General features: G+C 41.4%; 1 protein-coding gene across 19 annotated transcripts in view; it reads left to right on the top strand.

Annotated features, from left to right (window-relative positions):
• Window positions 1-20,620, top strand: part of MICAL2 (microtubule associated monooxygenase, calponin and LIM domain containing 2) — a 243,117-nt gene that overhangs the window by 107,776 nt on the left and 114,721 nt on the right. For 15 of the 19 annotated variants that reach the window (XR_012903606.1, XR_012903607.1, XM_075927879.1 and 12 more), the window contains exons 8-18: window positions 382-639; window positions 2,329-2,444; window positions 5,948-6,074; window positions 6,287-6,377; window positions 6,471-6,618; window positions 9,898-10,097; window positions 10,620-10,729; window positions 16,595-16,660; window positions 17,297-17,443; window positions 18,241-18,345; window positions 20,259-20,468. Coding sequence is in view for 17 of the 19 variants with exons in the window: in XM_075927879.1 (XP_075783994.1) it covers window positions 382-639; window positions 2,329-2,444; window positions 5,948-6,074; window positions 6,287-6,377; window positions 6,471-6,618; window positions 9,898-10,097; window positions 10,620-10,729; window positions 16,595-16,660; window positions 17,297-17,443; window positions 18,241-18,345; window positions 20,259-20,468 (1,578 nt within the window). In the remaining 2 variants the exon portion in view is untranslated. The remainder of the gene's footprint in view (window positions 1-381; window positions 640-2,328; window positions 2,445-5,947; window positions 6,075-6,286; window positions 6,378-6,470; window positions 6,619-9,897; window positions 10,098-10,619; window positions 10,730-16,594; window positions 16,661-17,296; window positions 17,444-18,240; window positions 18,346-20,258; window positions 20,469-20,620) is intronic. The other 4 variants (XM_075927882.1, XM_075927881.1, XM_075927875.1 and 1 more) reach the window with 3 other exon arrangements.

The following is a 20,620-nucleotide window of genomic DNA, read 5'->3' as shown; positions in this document are numbered from 1 at the left end:
ATCAATATCCGGTCATATGCAAGATTACTCATTGTACTTGGGGATGATCCTCAAGTTCCAAAGTGCAATATTCTCCATAGTGATGGGACATGCAAGGGGGGTAGTACATTTACCAAAATAATATGTAGCTAAGGGAAGAAGAGTGAAGAAAGCACCATCTTCCATTGCAAGTTATAATGCTCAATCAGCTTGCTGCATAGAGTTATTATGTCAGGACTGAGTTTATATATTAACACATTTTCTAAATATTTATGTATCTCCCAAATTTCTTTCCATACTTTGCCACAAAATGCCATGTTAGCATCTGCTATGTGCTATTTTCTGGCCCTGCATCAGAATACTTCAAAGTCTCTCATATTGCATCTATTTTTGTCTTTTTAGGACTATATTGATACCGAGATGCTTCTCTCTGGGGAAAACGTAAACCAGGATAATCTGCTGTCTTATGCAAGAGAAGCTGCAGACTTTGCAACCAAATATCAGTTGCCTTCCTTGGATTTTGCGATTAATCACTATGGGCAGCCAGACGTGGCTATGTTTGATTTTACTTCCATGTATGCCTCTGAAAATGCTGCACTACTAAGAGAGAGGCACAGACATCAGCTGTTAGTAGCCCTTGTGGGAGATAGTTTACTTGAGGTATATCCAGCAGCAACAACAAACAGCATTTTCAATTCCTTAAAGTAAAAGTATGTTTATGCTGCAAAAGGCGTTTGGTTTGGTTTTGTTAAATTGGGTTCAAGTACTTTGGTAAATGCATTCAGACTTCTTATTTTGACACTATAATAATCAGGAGATGGCAATGTGAATCTTATCTGGTCACTGGCTTAACCTTTAAATCTTTCCTGAAAAGAATAAAATTAAGAAAATTCAGAAGCCATCTGAGCTGGCCACATATTTAGCAATGTCTAGTAACAACACTTAGTTTTGCAGCTTGTAAATATTTTCTGAACTTTTTAAATGACTTTTTTAAAAGCAACAATTTTTCTTACATTTTTCTTATGGATCTTGTGTAAAACAGGGTTTTGCGCAAAAAAACCTCCCATCCACACTGCTTCTTTTTGCACAAAAACCCTGTGAGCAAAAAGATATGGCAGAAAATATGCTAATGAGATCACAACTCATGGAAATGAGTCCCGTATTAGCATATTTTTTGCCAGAAGATCTCATAGTGTAGAGGTAGCCTTAGTCTCTAAGGTGCCACAGGACTCCTTGTAGTTTTTGCACATCTGTGTAAGTTTACTTGCATGAGTGAACAAGTTGGGTATAAGCTGTGAACAAGTAGCCATTCCTTAGCTGGTATTTATGTCAAAGTTTCCTTGACTACAATCTCAATCAGAAATACAAAGCAGGATAGTCTGATGCTAGAAGTATACGTTCGAGTGAACAAGTAATGTGCTCAGTAACCCCAATTCCCAATGTTCAGATCCCAAAACATCATGAGATAAGCTGGCTTAAAAATTAGATGTGATTTTATATAAGAAACATAGGATAAAAACATAAGAACAGACATACTGGGTCAGACCATACTGGGTCTAGCTCTGTATCCTGTCTTGCAACAATGGCCAATTGCAGATGCTGCAGAGGGAGTTAACAGAACAGGTAATCATCATGTGATCCCTCTCCTGTCATCCATTTCCAGCCCCTGATGAATAGAGGCTAGGGACACCATTCCTACCCATCCTGGTTAATAGTAATTGATGGACCTAACCTCCATGAATTTGTCTAGTTTTTTTGAACCCTGTTAAAGTCCTTGTCTTCACAATATCCCCTGGCAAGGAGTTCCACAGGTTGACTGTGTGCTGCATGAAGAAAAAACTTCCTTTTGTTTGTTTTAAACCTGCTACCTATTAATTTCATTTGGTGACCCTCTAGGTCTTATATTGTGGGAACAAGTAAATAACTTTTCCTTATTCTTTTTTTCCACACCACTCATGCTTTTTTAGACCTCTATCATATCTGCCCTCCCCAGTCTCCTGCTTCCTACTTTCTACTTCCCTTCTGGTTTTTTAGTGTTTCAGAGTTTGTTTTCCAGCTGTTCTCTGCATGAGAACTGGAAACTTTCTTCAGACAACAAATATAAAAACAACAACAAAAAAACCCAATAAAAATGCAGATTTTTATGACTCCAGGAGCTGAGGCTTTGAGAAAAAAACACCAAATAGTGTGAGAGCTGGCAATACTGTACACTAGAACAGTAGTGGCCTAGCTTTTAAAAATGTGTGATAACTTAGCCTGTAAAGTCCACATGGCACCTGCTTTGGTCATAAGTGTTCTTTTTTTTAAAAAAGAAAGATGTAAATACTAAACTGTAAATGCTCTTTACAGCCCTTTTGGCCGATGGGCACTGGCTGTGCAAGAGGCTTCCTAGCTGCTTTTGATACAGCATGGATGGTGAGAAGCTGGGATCAAGGAAAACCCCCACTGGAAATCCTTGCTGAACGGTAAGCCCTTCCTTTCTTCTTCCCCTCCCATTTGAGAAAATTTCAAGGGAATATGGTGATAGAAGATGTTCAAGGAGCAGTGCGAATAACAAACACTTAGAAGTTAATTTATGCTACTGATCAGTTTTCAGATGGAAGTGATATCTAGGCCTGGTCCTGCAAGTTACACTCTGCTGATGGAAGCATTCACCAATATAGAGTAGTGTGAAGGATTACGGCAGGGGTCAGCAAACTATGGGTACGTCTAGACTACATGCCTCTGTCGCCAGAGGCATGTAGATAAGGCTACCCGACATAGGGAAATGAAGCGGCGATTTAAATAATCGCTGCTTCATTTAAATTTACATGGCTGCCGCGCTGAGCTGACAAACAGAGGATCAGGAGGCATACCTGGGTGGTCGACAAATACCTTTGATGTCGACGCCCGCACGTCCAGACTATCACGTTGAGCCGACAAACAGCTGATCAGCTGTTTGTCGGCTCAGCGCGGCAGCCATGTAAATTTAAATGAAGCAGTGATTATTTTAAATCGCCGCTTCATTTTCCTATGTCTGGTAGCCTAATCTACATGCCTCTGGCGACAGAGGCATGTAGTCTAGACGTACCCTATGTCTTGGGAGCCAGATATGGCTCTTCTGGAGCCCCAGCTCAGGACCCTCCTCTCCCTCCCCACAGCTTTCCCTACAGCAGGAACTCACACTAGTGCTACAGCCTTACAGCTACGGTTGCCAGATGGTTGAAACAAAAATACTGAACACCTATCCCCTCCCCCCCACCCAAAAGAAAACACTGGGAAAAAATTCTGTTGAAGGGGGGAAAAAGTGGGGGGGAGACCAAAGTTGTGTTTAAAAAAAAAAAAAAAAAAGACTCCAAGCCCCCCCCCCCCAAAAAAAATTTTTTTTTTTAAATAAAACAGTATTAAAACAGCATGTCTCCTTTAAGAGTGAGTGCAGGGATAGAAACAGGGGAGAAGTTGAGCACTAAGATCCAGGGGAAGCATTGCTTCCCCTAGGTCTTTTGGCCGGCAGCCATTTTGTGCCAGCAGCCTTGGGGAACCAGGTAAGCATGGGGGCTGGGGTTGGGGTGCTGGGGGTGTTGGGAGTGGAAGGCCAGGCGCTGAGTGTTTGTAGGGTTGCCAGGTGCCCGGTATTTTTGCCTCCTGGCCAGGGGAAAATTCAGAAAATACTGGACATCTCAGGTATTCTCTGAATTTTTTTACCGAACAGGAGGCAAAAATACAGCCCCCCACATGATTAGAACGCCAGCGCTGGCTTCCTGTCGGAGGGGGGGGGGGGGGGAAGCCCCGAGCCTGCCCTGATCCAGAACGTGCAGAGAACAAGTGGAGCAAAAAATTGTCTCGGTGCGCTGCTCTTCTTTCCTTCCTTTCCATGCGGGAAACAAGCAGCCAAAAGTGGACAAAAACCCTCTGCGCTGGCCTTTTTCATTCCCTAGGAAACCCTTCCTGGGAGGCTTCCTGGAGGATTCTGGGGAATGGGAGCAGCAGGAGACATGTTTATACAGTGGCTGCCACGTTGCACGAAGACAAGTATATGCCCCCCACACCCTCATGTCCAGATATCCACACCCTCACTTCCCCTTTTCCACCCCTTGCCTTCTGCCTCTTGGCCAGACACCCCCCTATCCCCAGCCAAAAATCTCCCCTGTCCCCAGCCTTCTGACCAGATGCCCCCTGGCCAAAATCCCCTCTGCCCTTTGTCCATTGGCCAGACCCCCCTGTCTCCTGGCCAGACAACCCCTGCCTCCCAGCCTCCTGGCTAAAATCCCTGTCCTTTGTCTCCTGGCCAAAATCCCCCCTACCTCCAGTCCTCTGGCCAGAATCCCCCCTGCCCTCTGCCCCCTGGCCAGACACCCCCAGTCCCTTGGCCAAAATCCCTTCTGCCCTGTGGCCAGGCAGCCTGGCCTCAGCCTGCTCTTGCCAGATCTTGCCCCCTCCCACACTGTACCCTCCTCCCACCCAGATTCTGCACCCTCATCCCTATCCCATTCACTGGCAGCCCTGTTCTGCACACTTAACCCCTCGTTTTTGGCCCCACCCCAGAGCCTAGGGGTTTGTTGTATATTTTCAGTCATACACATGGGCATTTTTATATGGCTCTTTGTTGACCACTTGTTCTGAATGTTGATGTAGTTTGGACCTTTGGTGTGAAAAGGTTTTAGACCTAGAGTTGCCAGATGGTTGAAATAAAAATACCGATTTCCCCTCCCCTCCCCCTAAGAAAAAATTCTGTTGAAGGGGAAAAAAGGGGGGGGAGACCAAAGTTGTTGAGCCAAAAAAAAAGGACCCAAAAAAAATTAAAATAAAACAGCATGTCCCCTTTAAGAGTGAGTGCAGGGATAGGAACAGGGGAGTGGTTGAGCACTAAGACCCAGGGGAAAGCATTGTTTCTGCTAGGTCTTTTGGCCAGCAGCCATTTTGTGCCGGCAGCCTTTGGGAACCAGGTAAGCATGGGGGCTGGGGTCGGGGTGTTGAGGGCCGGAGGAGGTTCGGGGGGGTGGAGGAAGGCCGGGCACTGAGTGTTTGTAGGGTTGCCAGGTGCCCGGGATTTTTGCCTCCTGGCTGGGGAAAAATTCAGAGAATACCGGACATTTTAGGTGTCCGATATTCTCTGAATTTTTTTACCGGACAGGAGCTGAAAATACCAAACTAGCTGCAAGCACCTCTCAAATCATCTGCTTTTAGTCCAAGAACACAAACAACACTTTAACAGCAGTGAACTTCCAAATTGGCACCTGCTTCTTTAGCTGAGACTTTTAGTTCATGCTGGGACAGTAATGTAATTTTTACTGATACTGCTAAATGTGCAGCAGGCAAGAATCTGCATGGGTTTAATAAATTATTTTCTATAATCTATTATTCACTCACCCGAAAACTGCTATTAAAGACATGAACAAAAAAAAATGTGTGTGACCTTGTTTAGTGGTTCCAGGGGCAAAGATTTGATACTGTTACAGCTGGTCAGGATGTTTTAGAAACTGATATATGGAACAGTATTGTTATTTGTGTTAATGACTATAAATGCAGTTGTTTGTGTGAGGCATGAGAAGGCAGAAGTTTTTGGATGACTCAAACAAAGAGCAATCCCAAATGGAAAATTGAATGGAGCAACAAAGAAGGTCCTGGTGGTTGGATGAATTGCAGGATGACTATATCCAATGCTGTTTTGTGGTAGAATGAAAAGTTACCCCTTGGATGGAGATTAAAGCAAAAACAGATGGCTTTGCATGACGTAAACTTAGTTTGCTTTTGTTCTCTTACTGCCTTAGGAAGACATAGGCATCACTTAAGTGTCTGTCTCAGGTTGGGGATGGAAAATTTCTCATGCTGAGGCAGTTCTGGCTGTGGGTGCAGATTCAGGGTTAGTGCAGAATGCTAATTATTGACAGATTGTAAATAGAGGTGAGGATAATTACAATACCAATAATGTGGAAAAAATGGTTACATGCTGTCTTCAAACTGACACTACTTTATTATTGTCTGTAAGAGAGAGCATTTATCGACTATTGCCCCAGACTACACCTGAAAATATCAACAAGAATTTTGACCAGTATACCATTGACCCAGGAACGCGTTATCCAAACTTGAACTCCAGCTGTGTTCGACCTCATCAGGTCAGTTCTTTAAAGACTCACTTTACAAGACTACAATTCATTTTTATCCCAGGAGTAATGTGACTGCGGCTGAAATGCTGCATAAACAAAACCTTCATGAAATTCTCAGGATTAGATCAAGATACTCAATAAAGTTGACATAAAAAGAAAATATTATATTAAAATCACTTGCAGTGGTTCATGAACTCATGCTCCAATTGTTTTTGCTTTAGGTTAGACATTTGTATATTATAAATGAGCTACAACAGTGCCCTCTTGAAAGAGTCAGCTCAATTAGAAAATCAGTGAATGTCTCAAGACATGGTAGGTGAAATTTTCTGCCTGGTATGTTTCTTTTACGTTTTATATTCAGAGCATATAAGTGACTAAAATGTTCTCCCTATACTACACCTGCAGAATCTGATATTCGACCTAACAAGCTGTTAACCTGGTGTCAGAAACAGACAGAAGGGTACAGGAATGTTAATGTCACTGATCTCACTGCTTCTTGGAGGAGTGGCCTTGCACTGTGTGCAATTATGCACCGCTTCAGACCTGACCTCATGTAAGTTATATGGGTAGAGATTGCTAATTGTAGGATATGCTAAGTGGTTTATATAACTATAGACTAGCATAAAGCCAACCAAAACAATGCTGGTGGTGTAGAGTCCTCTTGTAACATTTGTTTTTGCAAATTGGTGCATGCCATTGCTGAATCTGTTTTTTTTCCCCAGCTGTCCTTGGACCAGCATTTAAAATGGAAAGTAAACCTTTTCAAAGAGCTGTGTGGCTTTTGGCCATATGATTTTTGTTGACTTCAGGGGAAATCATATGTCTATTTTATTTTTAAATGTGAAGCTTCATGGCCATGTGTTCCTGGAGGCACATTCTTAGAAAGGAGAAGCAAATTCAAGGGAATTCTGCCATTTATACTGTTTTTGTATGTACTCTCTCTAGAGGAATATAACTGCCGCTCATGTTAACTTTATTATGAACACCAAACATGGAGTAAGATGCTTGAGGTAATCTTTGCAAATTAACTCCTTCTTCTGCCCTAACTCCCTTCCTGTGACTCTAAGTCTCTGATCCCTTAGTCACACCATATCCCACTGGATCTAATTAATTACACAAACTTTTAGTATGTGTCTATGCTGCAACTAGACACCCATGGCTGGTATGTACCTGATGACTGAGGCTTGTGGTCGAGCTGCAGGGCTGTTAAAGTGCAGTGTAAACTTCTGGGCTCCAGGACTGTTGGCTCCAGGAGGGTCCCAGAGCTCAGTCTGCAACCTGATCTGGGAAGTCTATAGCGCCATTAAACAGCCCCTTAGTCCAAGTCTTGTGAGCCAAAATCAGGTGGCATAGGCCAACCATGGCTGTCTAGTTGAATTGTAGACATGCCCTTAGGGTATGTCTATACTACCCTCCTAATTCGAACTAGGAGGGTAATGTAGGCATACCGCACTTGCAAATGAAGACCGGGATTTGAATTTCCCGGGCTTCATTTGCATAAGCGGGGCGCTGCCATTTTAAAATCCCCGCTCGTTCGAACCCCGTGCAGCGCTGCTACACGGGGCACGAACTAGGTAGTTCGAACTAGGCTTCCTAGTTTGAACTACCGTTACTCCTCGTGGAATGAGGTTCGAACGTGGCACGGGGTTCGAACGAGCGGGGATTTTAAAATGGCGGCGCCCCGCTTATGCAAATGAAGCCCGGGAAATTCAAATCCCGGGCTTCATTTGCAAGTGCGGTATGCCTACATTACCCCGCTAGTTCGAACTAGCGGGGTAGTGTAGACATACCCTTAGTGTGTATCTTCTGCTCCAGCTACTTATTGAGACCTGTGATCTTCCCACATCCAGAGAAATTATAATCAATCTTTAATGGCCATCTCTGTTGAAGTCATCTGTGATAGGAGTGACTTCTGTGCCCTCTGGCTCCCTGGCTCTGGAGGGTGCACACAGGCATGCTGGATTCCCTACAGACTTGATATCAACAATTATACTGTGGCAGAAGTTTGAAAAGATGACCCAACTGCGAACTTCAGAATGGAAAAAAAGGCACATGTGCTGTATAAAGAGGAATTAATGACTTTCATCAGTGACAGATATGGTTAAAGCTGATGGATTATGCTACATGCTAATCATTCAGCTACAGGGAAGGTGCAGACCCCTTTTATCTTGTGAAACTGGAAACAGTAGAAGTCATTGTGCAACGTGGCCGCCTGGCAAGGCATAACTTGGAATACTGAGAGATTCCCTCTCACTGATTGAAAACGGAGTGGCCAAAGGATGGGTTGACAAGCCGTGTGGGCAAGTAATACTAAGATTTTTGTCATGGATATTTTTAGTAAAAGTCATGCATGAGTCACAGGCAATAACCAAAAAGTCATGGAAGCCCAAGATCTGTCCCTAACTTCCAGTAAAGTATCCATGACAAAATGAGGGGGCGGAGAAAGAAGGTATGTCCACCACCTGCAAGTGCTGGAGGCGGAGTCCTGCCTCCCACAGGACGCGGCCACTGTGGTCCTTCCTGTCCCCTTTTCCCCCTTTGCTAGGAACTACCTTAGGGGAGAGGGTAGCCCAAGATGGCTGGGAGCTATGAGGCAGCAGCTGAGAGCTGGGTCTGAAGTGGAAAATGTTAGGTTTCTGAAATGCAACAATTCCATGACTTCTGTGAGCTCCATGGCATAACCGTAGCTGTAGGCATGAGAGCCAGAAAGTCAGGAGAGAGAGAGAATCTATATGTACATGGTGTGAGAAGGAGCACACAGACCATCTTTTGGGCATAGTACTTGCTGGAAAGGCAGATTTGGAATCCTTGCCTGTTTCCATCCTGTTTAGAGAAACAGGACATTGTGTGCATTGTTGTAACTAAAGAGGATACCACTAAAGAAATTACTGTCTCCAGCATCAAATCTCCTCCTAAAGGAAGCAACCTTGTAAGGCCCCAAATACTGGCTAATTTCATTGGCCAAAGGCATCAGCCAGAAGTACAAACTTCTGCCATCTGAGTTAAAAAATGATGCTTTTGGATCCATAAAAGCAGCCATTCAACCATTCTATGCATCAGAGGGGGATAACTTTTTGGGGGCATAGATTTTCACATTTGGCATGAGGTGGAGGAAACTTTTTTACTAGCTGCTTTATTTAAAAAAATCTGTTTGAAACTACGTGGAGTTGCAATTTTATTGAGTCTCAAAGAAAATGAATAGGGGCAGGTCATGCAGTCAAAGGTATATGATAAATGTATCACATGTGTCCAATTAATCCCATGGAGAACAGTCTCAATTTGTGTGTGTGAGAGAGATGCTTGTTTGATAAAGGAATGTGGTGCTAGTCTGAGCTTGTAATTCACTGTTCTATGCGGTCATGAATTTGTTCACTTACGTACCACATGAAATAGGATTATTCCGTGTTTAAAAGTGAAGTGCACCACTTGCAGTAGCTGAAATATGCATCAGCACAGCTGTATTCAGAAGGGGAAGGACTCTTTTTGTACTGTTTGTAATCGGGTTACATTTTTCACAGGATAGATCAGAAAATTCTTTCTCTAAGAATAAAACTAGCTTGAATAGTTTTGAAAAATTAGTTTGTTTTTTAAACTTAATTTGAAAAGTAAACTTCAAACTTGGTAGGGAAGTGCTTTTTGTGACATTCCTTATCTGTAAATGTGGTTACAGTTCATAAAGGCAACCCTGTAGAGCGCACATGCAGCCTTGAATCATGACTTCAGTCATGACAGTCCCAAATGAGGCAAATGAGTGCTTTTATTGTTTGTTTGTGGAAGTGGCAGAAGACAGCTGTCCCCTAGACCCACACAATATTAATGCTGTGTCCCTCAGTGACTTTGACTCTTTGAAAGAAGAAGATGTTGTTGAAAACAACCAGCTGGTGTTTGACATGGCCGAACGAGAGTTGGGAATTCCTCCAGTCACCACTGGGAAAGAGATGGCGTCTGCTGGAGAGCCTGATAAGCTCAGCATGGTCATGTACCTCTCAAAATTCTATGAGCTATTTAGAGGAACTCCTCTGAGAGCAGTTGGTAAGCAAACCTATGTTCTTATTTGTTACAGAATTGGAATATCTATTTCCCCTGAGCTGCCTAATTACCCCAGATGTGGGGCCAAAGTCTGTATCTCACAGCCACAATATAACCACTCTGGAATGTTTCAGTCCTTTTTTTGTCTGTACTAGTTATCCCATGCTTAAAAAGGAAATGGAAAATATGTGATTTTGATCAAGGCTTTCAATTCCCTCATTGTTTCAGAAAGCAGGAGAGCACTGAGTAACTAGCACTATCATTAAGATAATAATGTCAAGCATTATAGTAAGTTGATAGGTATGTTGTCCTCCCCATATTTATTCATATGGAACTTTCTTCCAATTTTTTTTTAAAAAATACCCAGATTCCATTCATTTTGGCAGGAGAGCGGGCTCCAATACACTAATATATAAATGATTTTAGTAGAAAATTGCAAACTATGGTTTCTACAGATTAAATGCTTGAAAAGTGACTTTTATGTGAAAACAATATCTTAAAAGTTTCATATTGTCATTTGAACAGATGCTGTGGAGAAACAAAATGGAAAAAATGACCTCTGCTCAGCTAAATCCTCAAACCGAATCTTTAATAACTACATCAATTTTACGTTACCAAGGAAGCGAGTACCAAAAGTAAGATTCTTTGTCCTTTACTTCTTTGTCTGATTTTAGCATGTTAAAGGTAAACCATCAGGCCCAAAACTTAGGGTTTGTAATATTCTACTTCTAGATAGTGTAAACTAGTAGAATATATTCATCATTATTTAAAATAATTCCAATTCTAATGTTGTCTTACTAAACAAAAATATTTATTATGTTTGTAACTCTAACATTGTAGCATTATGCTCATCAATGAAATTATCTAGACAGACTCTAGTCCTTATATCAGGGGTGGGGAACTTTTTTTGGGGTAGGGACTGCTACCTACAGAAAAATCAGTCGAGGACCGACCACTGACATAGTCCCGACTGAGAAGGAGAAAGATACTCCTGACATCCCCCTCACACACTGGAGCCTTGGGGTCCCAAACTAGTACACTTTGTGTGCTCCAGCCCCTTGGGGGGATGGTGGGAGGTTGGAGCACCAGCATGGGCTCTGCAGTGTTGTGGGAGGGGGGAGCCCTGAACCTTGGGAGCTACCTCTGCCATATATAATGCAGTCTTTGCAAAACCTAAAACTCCTATTAATGTTCAAAGGGAGTTAGCAATGACCGTGTAGAAAATCTAAGCAAAAGCTTATCTAACTCTCTATTTTAACTGTCCAGATTACTGTAGATTACTTAACATAGACAAATGTCTTTGTTAAAAGATAGAAGATTTTTTTTCAACTTGTCAGTGTCTTCTTAAAACCATTTCTTTGTCAGCTTTATTCAATTTCAGATTGTTCATCTGTGAGCAGCATAACACTAAAGCCTATTTTTATAAATCATTTTAAATACTTTATTTCTAGCCAGTTCTTCTCCTCTTAACATATAATTAAATATTTTATGAAGTTTTATAGACTTCCAAAAAGACTGCAGAAAATCTTGTATTTTTCTCTGCATCTATTAACCATTCCTTTATCTAAGTGGTACTATAGTCTTACAGTACTTCATATAAGAGAGTGAAATCTGTACTGCCATCCTACATATATACTCAAATAATAGTGGTGATTCTGGAAGTATTTTTCATTTATTAAATATGTTATAGCAATGAAATTAATGTCCTGGAAAAGCCATAGTTAAGGTTAATGCTACAGATACCATTTTCATGTTCCAACCTTCAAAATGTTTTAGGGGCCAAGAACTCCATACTTACAGAAGTGTAATACTTATGACCTTGAAGTCCATGGAAAAGCTTACTACTAAGAGTAATGTTTACTGTTGTAAATGTATGCAGGCTCTGGCCCATAGGCAATAATTCATTCACATTAGATGCCTTTTTTTTTCTCTCTCGTATGTTATAAGTCCCACTGAGTAAATGTACAATTCCCTGTGCTTCATAAAACACCCTGGCTACGTGTAGACTGGCATGATTTTCCGGAAATGCTTTTAATGGAAATGTTTTCAGTTAAAAGCATTTTCGGAACAGAGCGTCTAGATTGGCACAGACGCTTTTCCGCAAAAGCTGTCTACACTGGCTCTTTTGCGCAAAAGGGACTTTTGCCTGAACGGGAGCAGCATAGTACTTCCGCAAAAAGCACTGATTTCTCACGGTAGGAAGTCAGTGCTTTTGTGGAAATTCAAGCAGCCAGTGTAGACAGCTGGCAAGTTTTTCCTGAAAAGCAGCTGATTTTTCCGGAAAAACTGGCCAGTCTAGACACAGCCCCTGAGTTACTGAAGTCAGTGAAACCTTGAAAGGGCACAGCTAGCGAAGCCTGATGCAAGATTGGGGATGGTGACAGTACATTTTTATTTTTTCCATAAGTGCATAGAAGCTTTTCCAAGACAATGTTTTTTGGAGATACATTCAGTTACATATTTTCCTGTTAAATACCTTTTATTATCCTACATTTTTACTCTTCTCCCCGTCCCAGTCCCATTGCTGAATGAGAAGTTGACAGGAACTTGGAGCGGGCATTTCTGTCTTTAGCCTCCAACTCCACCCTCATCTTCCCTTTTCAAAATTGAGCCAGGATGTGCAGACTCGAAGTCAACGATGTCCCTCTGTGATTGTTCAGATCTAATTGCTGTAAAACTCTAGCCAACCCACATGAGAATGTGGCTACTGCTCTGTAAAGCAGTGATAACAGCATAGTTCGTTAACTTCCATGGGTGTTTCCTGAAAATACAATCTAATGCAAACCAGTATGAAGTTTTGTGTTTTCCTGTACTATTCTGGAACCTTATTTTCTTCAGTAATTCCAAATGTTGCAAAAAAGTCATGTTTGTAACAGGCCTAACTTGCTCCTCCATTGTAGCTTTAGTCTGTTGCATAGTAAAAGAAAAGATATCTGCCAATATAAGTGCTTCAGATTTTTTACTTTTAATATGCAAGGCAATGAAAAATAGCTTGTAAAAGTAACATATGGGAGCTCTCCTTCATTTCTAGTCCAAAGATCTTAACTGGACAGCCTGAATGTGTGTGTGTATATTTTAAATAACATTTTCATAGTTTTCTTATTAGTTATAAATTTGTTTCCATCATGTCATGTAGGGAGATGATTTACATCGGAATTGAAAACAACTTTCCTAAATCAGAGAGTGCTTCATAGCCTACAAATATTTCCTAGGTTTACTTGAGTCTTAGCCAGTTCCATAAACACATTTAAAACACATGATCAGTTATCTCATATATCCTTAATAGGTAACAACTTTTACCCACCAAACACCCACGTGCAAAATCAGAGTGACACACTTACCAACCAGCCCAACTAAAGGCAAGTCAAATAGACAAAATAAATATTGTGCTCTCTTAGAAGAGATGATTTTCTTGAGAGAGGAGCTCTTCTTATTGCCACACTGTTTTTCCCCTTAGTTACTCATAAAAGTAAACAGTCTTTCAGTAGTGGAAATCTTTTCCCTACTACTACGTAGTTCTCTCAGTCAGCGTTTCCTTCCATTTTTCCCATCCCTGAGTAGAATGAATTTTATGTGACCCAATATGGAGGTGATGTGCAACACATCACCTTAATTTTGTTATGTGAAACAATATGAATATGATGGGAGGGGAGCCAAGGAGTTGTTGGAGGAGACTCAGTACAGGGGTAAGAGGAGTCTGTCTGGGGATGCGAGCTCTGGGATGGGCCAGGAATTAGGGGCTCCAGGCTGAGACAAGGTTAGGAGGGTGCAAGGGCTGTGGGGATGAGGAGTTTGTGGTGTGGGAGGGGGCTCTAGAATGGGGGTGGGGTGGGGCCGAGGGACTTGGGATATAGGAGGAGGTTGCATGTTGCAGCAGGATTTCGGTGCAGTAGGGGGTAAGGTCTCTGGAGTGGGCCTATAGATGGGGAATTTGGGATGCAAGAGGAGGCTCCAGGTTTGAGGTGAAGGAGGGAATTTGGACTCTGGGATGCGGTTTGTGATTTGAGGCGAGGTTGAGTTTGAAGGGCTTGTGGTGCAGGAGGTGGTTCTAGATTGCAGTGGCTTTGGTGGGGTGCAGGGTTGGGAGTCAGGCTTACCTGGGTGGCTCCTGGCCAGTGATGTTACGGTGGACTGCCAGGTGCCCAAATGTTCCGGGGAACCAAGAGATGCCCCAGAAGCAGCCAGCTAGTCTGGCTTCTGGGTGGGGCCAGTGAGCATGAGCACCTTCCCACTGCCCACAATTGCTCCCTGCTGGGGCCATGCCTGTGGCAGCTTTGGGGCTTGAGGAGAGGCATCTCTTCCTGCTGCTGCCCTGAGCCCCTGTGAGTGGCTTAATAGCCTCTGCATGGTCACGCAGCTTTGCAGGAACTTAGTGCTCAATAACTGGTAGACAAAAGAAATATTCCATGGCCTTGTGTGAACCACAGAGGCAGGAATTAATACAATGTTTCAGCACTATGCATTGTCCAGTGACAAGTGTTTTGTGTTGGTTTTTTTTAACAGACTAGGAGTCCTGTGAAACCTTAAAGATTAACAAATGTATCTGGGCAGAAGCCTTTGTGGGCTGGAACCTACTTCATCAAATGCATCCAGTGAGAGCAGCAGCTTTTGAAAGTTCTTTTCATTAAATTGTGGAGTAAAATTACGCATATGCGCTGCATGGGGTAAACCAATAACTGCTTCCCTTCCCCCTCAAAAAACTTCAGAGAGGAGACAAACAAGGCAGATTTGCTTCATGGCCTCTCTTTTGCACCAGGATTATAATGTTTTGTGGAAAAGAGACCTAAAGCTCTCCCCTCACACTCATTTCATTTCCACCTGTAGACGCAATATAGTGTGGACTTTTTCCTGTAATGGTGTCAATCAGTAAATGACTTAGACCAAGAATGTCCAATTCACTTCTTTTGCAAGCAGCTCCATAGACTTTCACAGCCTTCTCTGAGGTGTTTGGCTTCTGTGTTCCAAAAATGTTACTTCATGGGGTGCATTTCCATAGAATCCCTAGGTGGAGTGGACTCACCTGTGCGCTCTCTGCTCCGAAATAGCACCTAATATAGTACTGGCACATGTGATGTTCTGGACTAACCAGAGTAGCTGCAGCTTCATTGCTAATGTTGGTGCCTTACCTTGAGCAGAGTGAGCATGTTTACATCTGCCAGAGCTGGGAATTATACCTCCTAGCTGCTGTGTGGCACACCCTCCGTTTGGGACAGGAAGTTATAAAAAACTATTGTGAAGGTCAGAGCTTTCAGGGCTAAAAAAAAGCTAGATGAATTCATGAAGGATAAGTCCAGGAATGACTATTAGTCAGGATGGGCAGAGTTGTCTACCCTCTGTTTGTCAGAAGCTGGGAATGGGCAACTGGGGATGGTTACTGGTTCTGTTCATTCCCTCTGTGGCATCTGTCATTGACCACTGTCAGAAGACAGGAAACTGGGCTAGAGGGACCTATGGTCTGACCCAGTGTGGTGGTGGTTGTGTTTTTATAGCTATCTCAAGCAATGGTGGAAATGTAATGAAACGAAAAATAGCTCCCACGTTACAATTTGGCCATAACCGTCACTTTTTTTCCCTGCAAAAATTGATATAAGACCTGATAACGAGTACAAATAGCCAGGTGCTTAGTGTTGTCTTGTCGGAGAGTTTTCACTTCCACCAGGATGGTGTTCCCTTACAGGGGGAATGCCACCCTGGATTGCTAGCACTACTATTTACACCATCTAGCTGGCCATTAGTTGGATGGAAGACATCTAACCCAGCCTAGTGTATGAGATTAGGAAATTGTAGGCTGAAGTTAGTGTTGCTGCAGTTTGCCATTGAGTCCTGGAATGGATATTGTTTTTCACTTTCCTATTAAGGTATCTGCACTAATTCAGAAGAACAAAGGTTTCCTGCTCTCCTCCAGACTATAGAATGAGTTCTAGGTGTTCACATGATAATGAGCACAGTCTGCAGACGAGGAGTCACTGAGCTTTCTGGTCTAGGTCTTCAAAAATTTTAATCACAACCCATTGTATAAAACTTATAAAGTTAATGTGATATTGTGCCCTTCATTCTCTTGTGTGATCTCTTTTTTATGTACAAACTGTTCTGCAGAAAACATTGTGCTATTGCAGTGCTCAGTCTTGCTCAGCAGACTTGATGCTTACATTGGATATGAAACTAGATTACTGAGAGCCAATGCTCGAAAGACACGGTATTCAAAGTAATGTCATCTATTTCTTTTGGTATTTGCCCAGAAGTTGGGGTTGAGAGAACTTCAGTTCATTCTAGAATTATTTATTATAAGCTGTGGAAAATATTTAAAGCAAGTTTGTATTCATTGATTTATTTCCTTCCTTTTTATTATGGGCACAGAAAATTACTCGTTTGCAGCTCACAGTGGTTCAGCACAAGTCAGGTTCTGAGGGTGCCAGACTAGAGAGGTTCAACCTGTATTTTTAACGTATTAATCAATACAGTTGTGCTCAACATACTTTTTTTTGGTTTTATTGTTGCAGGTTGAAAGAAGAGAAGAAAATGATATGAACAAAAGGCGTCGAAAGGGCCTCGGTGATTTTGAAGAGGTTGGTGTTAAGACTTGCTGCTTATATTGACCCTATCTTCTCTATGAAGAGAGTTAATGAAGTAGTAGGAAGCAGATTTAACAGGGGCCCAAAATCTGACCTTGTGTTCATGGTGCTGACTAAGACGTATGTTCCTCCTTTAATTTATGTTGCTCACAGTAGTGAAGCTAAATTCGTTTTTCAAGTTATTTATGGAGGTAAAATTAGACCTTTATTTTTTCAATTCCTATTTTGGTTTAGGAAGTTCTCATCTATAAAGGCTTTTCTCATCTCTGCTCATTTGTTTTGTAACTTCCTCACAGCATTTCCTTCCAGCGGGACTCCCATTCCCTTCTTGATTTTGTTTGCTTGTTTTTATGGCTTCTTGCACTAAGATCAGCAATGTCAGCATAGTCTCTGTAATTCCTGTTCTGAGCTTGTTCTCTCATTTGAGGGGTGAGTCACCAAAGATAACCATCTATTTATTTTTATAAGTTATTTTTTTCTTATTGTCCCATAAAACTGAGTTATATTTTGCGACATATCTGCTTATTTTAAAAAGATGACATCATCCTTCTTAGTGACGAGTATTTTGGTGTAATATCCCAGTGTAAGTCTCAAGCTGAGACTTGAAGAAAAATTCTCTTTATTTTACAGGCTTCAAGTTTCTCTAGTCGGGGGATAAATTCTGGGAAATATCAGGGTGACAGAGAGGGAATGAATCAAAATAAAGTCAAGTCAATGGCAACGCAGCTGTTAGCCAAGTTTGAAGAGAATGCCCCAAATACATCTCTCCGGAGACAGGTAAACGGCACGTGTAAAATTCACCTTTGAAATTAATCTCGCCCTGTGAACAAAATGGTAGTTCTCATATAAAAATTGCCTTTGTAGTGAGCACAAAGAAGCTTTTTTGAAAGTTTTCTTCTAAAACTTGTACAGAAAATATTATTTTAATTGCATTTAGAGGGAAATTAATTGGTGACTATATAGGCTACCTGTTGCATAGTAATATAGTGTAATTGTGTTGGTTTAAAATTTACTGTAAACTTGTCTCTAAAGTTATGGCTTTATAGTAGAGCTTCGTAACAATGAGTTGCCATATGCCCAAAGCGCTTCAGTTTGCCAAAGCGCTTCAGTTTGTTTTGTAGAGGTTAGTAAAGGAAACAGAGACAGTATTTTCTTTTCATAGTAATTCTTATCTAGGAAAGAATACATAGAAAATACAAGACAGTGGGTCTAATCTTTTGATGCATGTGTGTAGCTGCCAATGTCATTAAATACACAGGATATACTGTACAGGTTTTACAGTTTAGCATGAGTGGCTTCATTGGGAATTCTCACATTTGACGTTAACCATAGTCTCTATTTATAATGTTTAATATTCCACATGTGCACTTCCATGTATAGTTGTAATGAGAGAGCAGACCATTAATTTGGGTAGACTCCAAAAAAGCTGTGAAAGATCTCTGGAAAAAGCTCTTTTAAGGATTATGTTGTTCAGTTTTTCTTTCTTTTTCTGTCCATCTCAATCATCTTGCAGTTCTATTTATCTTTTCTCTAAGCTTTTTCCACTCTTGTTTTGATTCAAAATATTATACTAGGAGCTAGTAGATAAGCCAGCCCTGCTCTCTTCCTCTGATCCTCCTGCTAATCCTCGCTTTATTAAGCCTAAGGAGCCAAGTCCTTCACCTCCACTGGAAAGTCAGGTAGGCATTCGTAAGAAGACAATCTTTCTATAAATAATTAACATACTATATTCATTTACAGTGGCAGGATTCAGTGTCTTCAAATGACTCCAAAATACTCAGTTTAATGTCTGATTTTGATTAGCTGTTGTGTGCTAAGACATCTTAAAGTAGGGTTCTTCAATTTAGAGTGCAAGTACCCAAAAGAATAATAATAAAAGGTAAATTATAAAAGGCCTCTTCCTCCCCCTTCCCTGTTCCCCGCCCCGCCCCCACATGTTAAGATTACCTTACACTTGTCAGACAAGATTAGAAAGTTAGTTGAAGAATGCGTGGTTTCATGGAAAGCACCGTAAATGTGTATGGGTTTTAAGAACGTAAGAACGGCTGTACTGGGTCAGACCAAAGGTCCATCTAGCCCAGTATCCTGTCTGCCGACAGTGGCCAACACCAGGTGCCCCAGAGAGGGTGGACCAAAGACAATGATCAAGCGATTTGTCTCCAGCCATCCCTCTCCAGCCTCTGACAAACAGAGGCCAGGGATACCAATTCTATCCCCTGGCTAATAGCCTTTTATGGACCTAACCTCCAGGAAATTATCCAGGGTCAAGTTCTGTGTGCTTAATCAAGCAAAACTCAGGGGAGACGCTGGGTATATATGTTGCAGTAACATATACATTTTTCATCCTAGGAAGATACTGCTATACATATACAATATTTTGTGTAGTTTGATAGAATGCTTAGGTCAGTGGAGTTTTTTGCTCAGTTTGACCCTCTGAAACAATTCAGTCTGACTCAGAACTCAACAAAAGCATGTTTCAATTTAGATTAGCATCCAAGGGATAAATGTTATCCATCTTTCCAGTCCTTTTGGATGCTGTCCCAGATACTTTGTAGTAGGGGATCTATTCTAGAAACCTCATTGCAGCACAGAATGAAATACTGAATAAATTAGGATTTTTTTAAATCTCCTATCAAATAGTGTTTGCACTTAATTTTTACAGGGCTGAATATTTTTGCATGTAGTTTAGGTTGCTTTTTTTTTTTTGAGAGAGACTGTTCTTGGCATGCCAGAAAAATCAGTGTCCTCCTATAGAATGTGGGCTTTTTTCCCTCCCATGCTCCTTCTCGCTATGTAATGGTGCAAGGGTAGATCAAACGATAATTCATACATTTGGTGTGCATGAATGGGCTGTGAATCATTGTTTAAAAAGAAAGATAACCTTGTATATAGGGTAACATTATTAACAATTTGTAAGCTGACGTGTTTGTGTTTTTGAGACTTTTTTTTGCTAACATCATGTAATTGGTCAACCATTATAAAATAGAAGGCCAGATTTCATGAAAGTACAAATGGGAAAATAATTTTTAATTTACAGTATGAAACCACAGTTGGGGTTCAAAAACCATTTCTGTTTGAAGTTTGATATTTGGACCCATTTCTAACTTCCCAGAAACCCTCCTCCTCCAAAACCTTGGACCTGAAATGTATTATGCTTAGTCTCAGAATGGAGTAGATCTTGAATTATTCAAAGTAAATTGTGTCCCTCAGAGGTATTTTTTCACTTCTATGGTGGATAGTTTTATGCATGTTTTCACAACACTGCAGAACATAACAGGAGAATGTGTTAAATTCATCCTCTAGTAAGACTATTTAGAGTTACACATAGATATTGAGAGGTGGCTAGACATCAGAATGTGAAGACTTGTATGTGTTTTATGGTCCAAATACACGGTGGTGCGTGGAAATATGCACGAGTTTTACAGTAGTATAATGGAATGCTTGCGGTGTTTTAAAACATGGAAGAATACCACATGATACGAAATGCTTAGCTTCATAGGTTGTGATATACTGTTGGGTATGTTGTTTTACAGTATGTCTGAGTTGCATGTTCATATAGAGAGCGATGTTTTTCATTTGAAGTGTTTCCTAGTTTCAGGCTGTAGCTAGGACTGAACATGTGGTCAGAGAGCCAAAGCAATCTTTGCATGGTTCTGATGGTGTGGCCACGGGATCAAGAATGATAGAAACAACAGACATGCAGTCCAGGCTTTCAGAAACGCTTGCATCTACTTGTCCTGCTGCGTTTGTGATTTCTGGAGTGCTTAAACGCCTTCAGCGTGTGGAAGAAAAAATTAATCAGGTGATGAGCTATTTCATTTTCGACTTCTGTCTCTCTCTTATTCTTATTAATTCTTCTGTGCACCCTGTATATATTCTACTTCTGTTACATAGTTAAGACATAAATTGCCTTTCCCTGTACATGTTGAACTTCTGCCTTTTCTTGTATGACTG

The sequence above is a fragment of the Pelodiscus sinensis genome, chromosome 4 (assembly GCF_049634645.1).
Source record: "Pelodiscus sinensis isolate JC-2024 chromosome 4, ASM4963464v1, whole genome shotgun sequence".
Lineage (NCBI taxonomy): Eukaryota > Metazoa > Chordata > Testudines > Trionychidae > Pelodiscus > Pelodiscus sinensis.
Note: the sequence above shows the minus strand (reverse complement) of the source record. Positions and strands in the feature narration are given on the sequence as shown.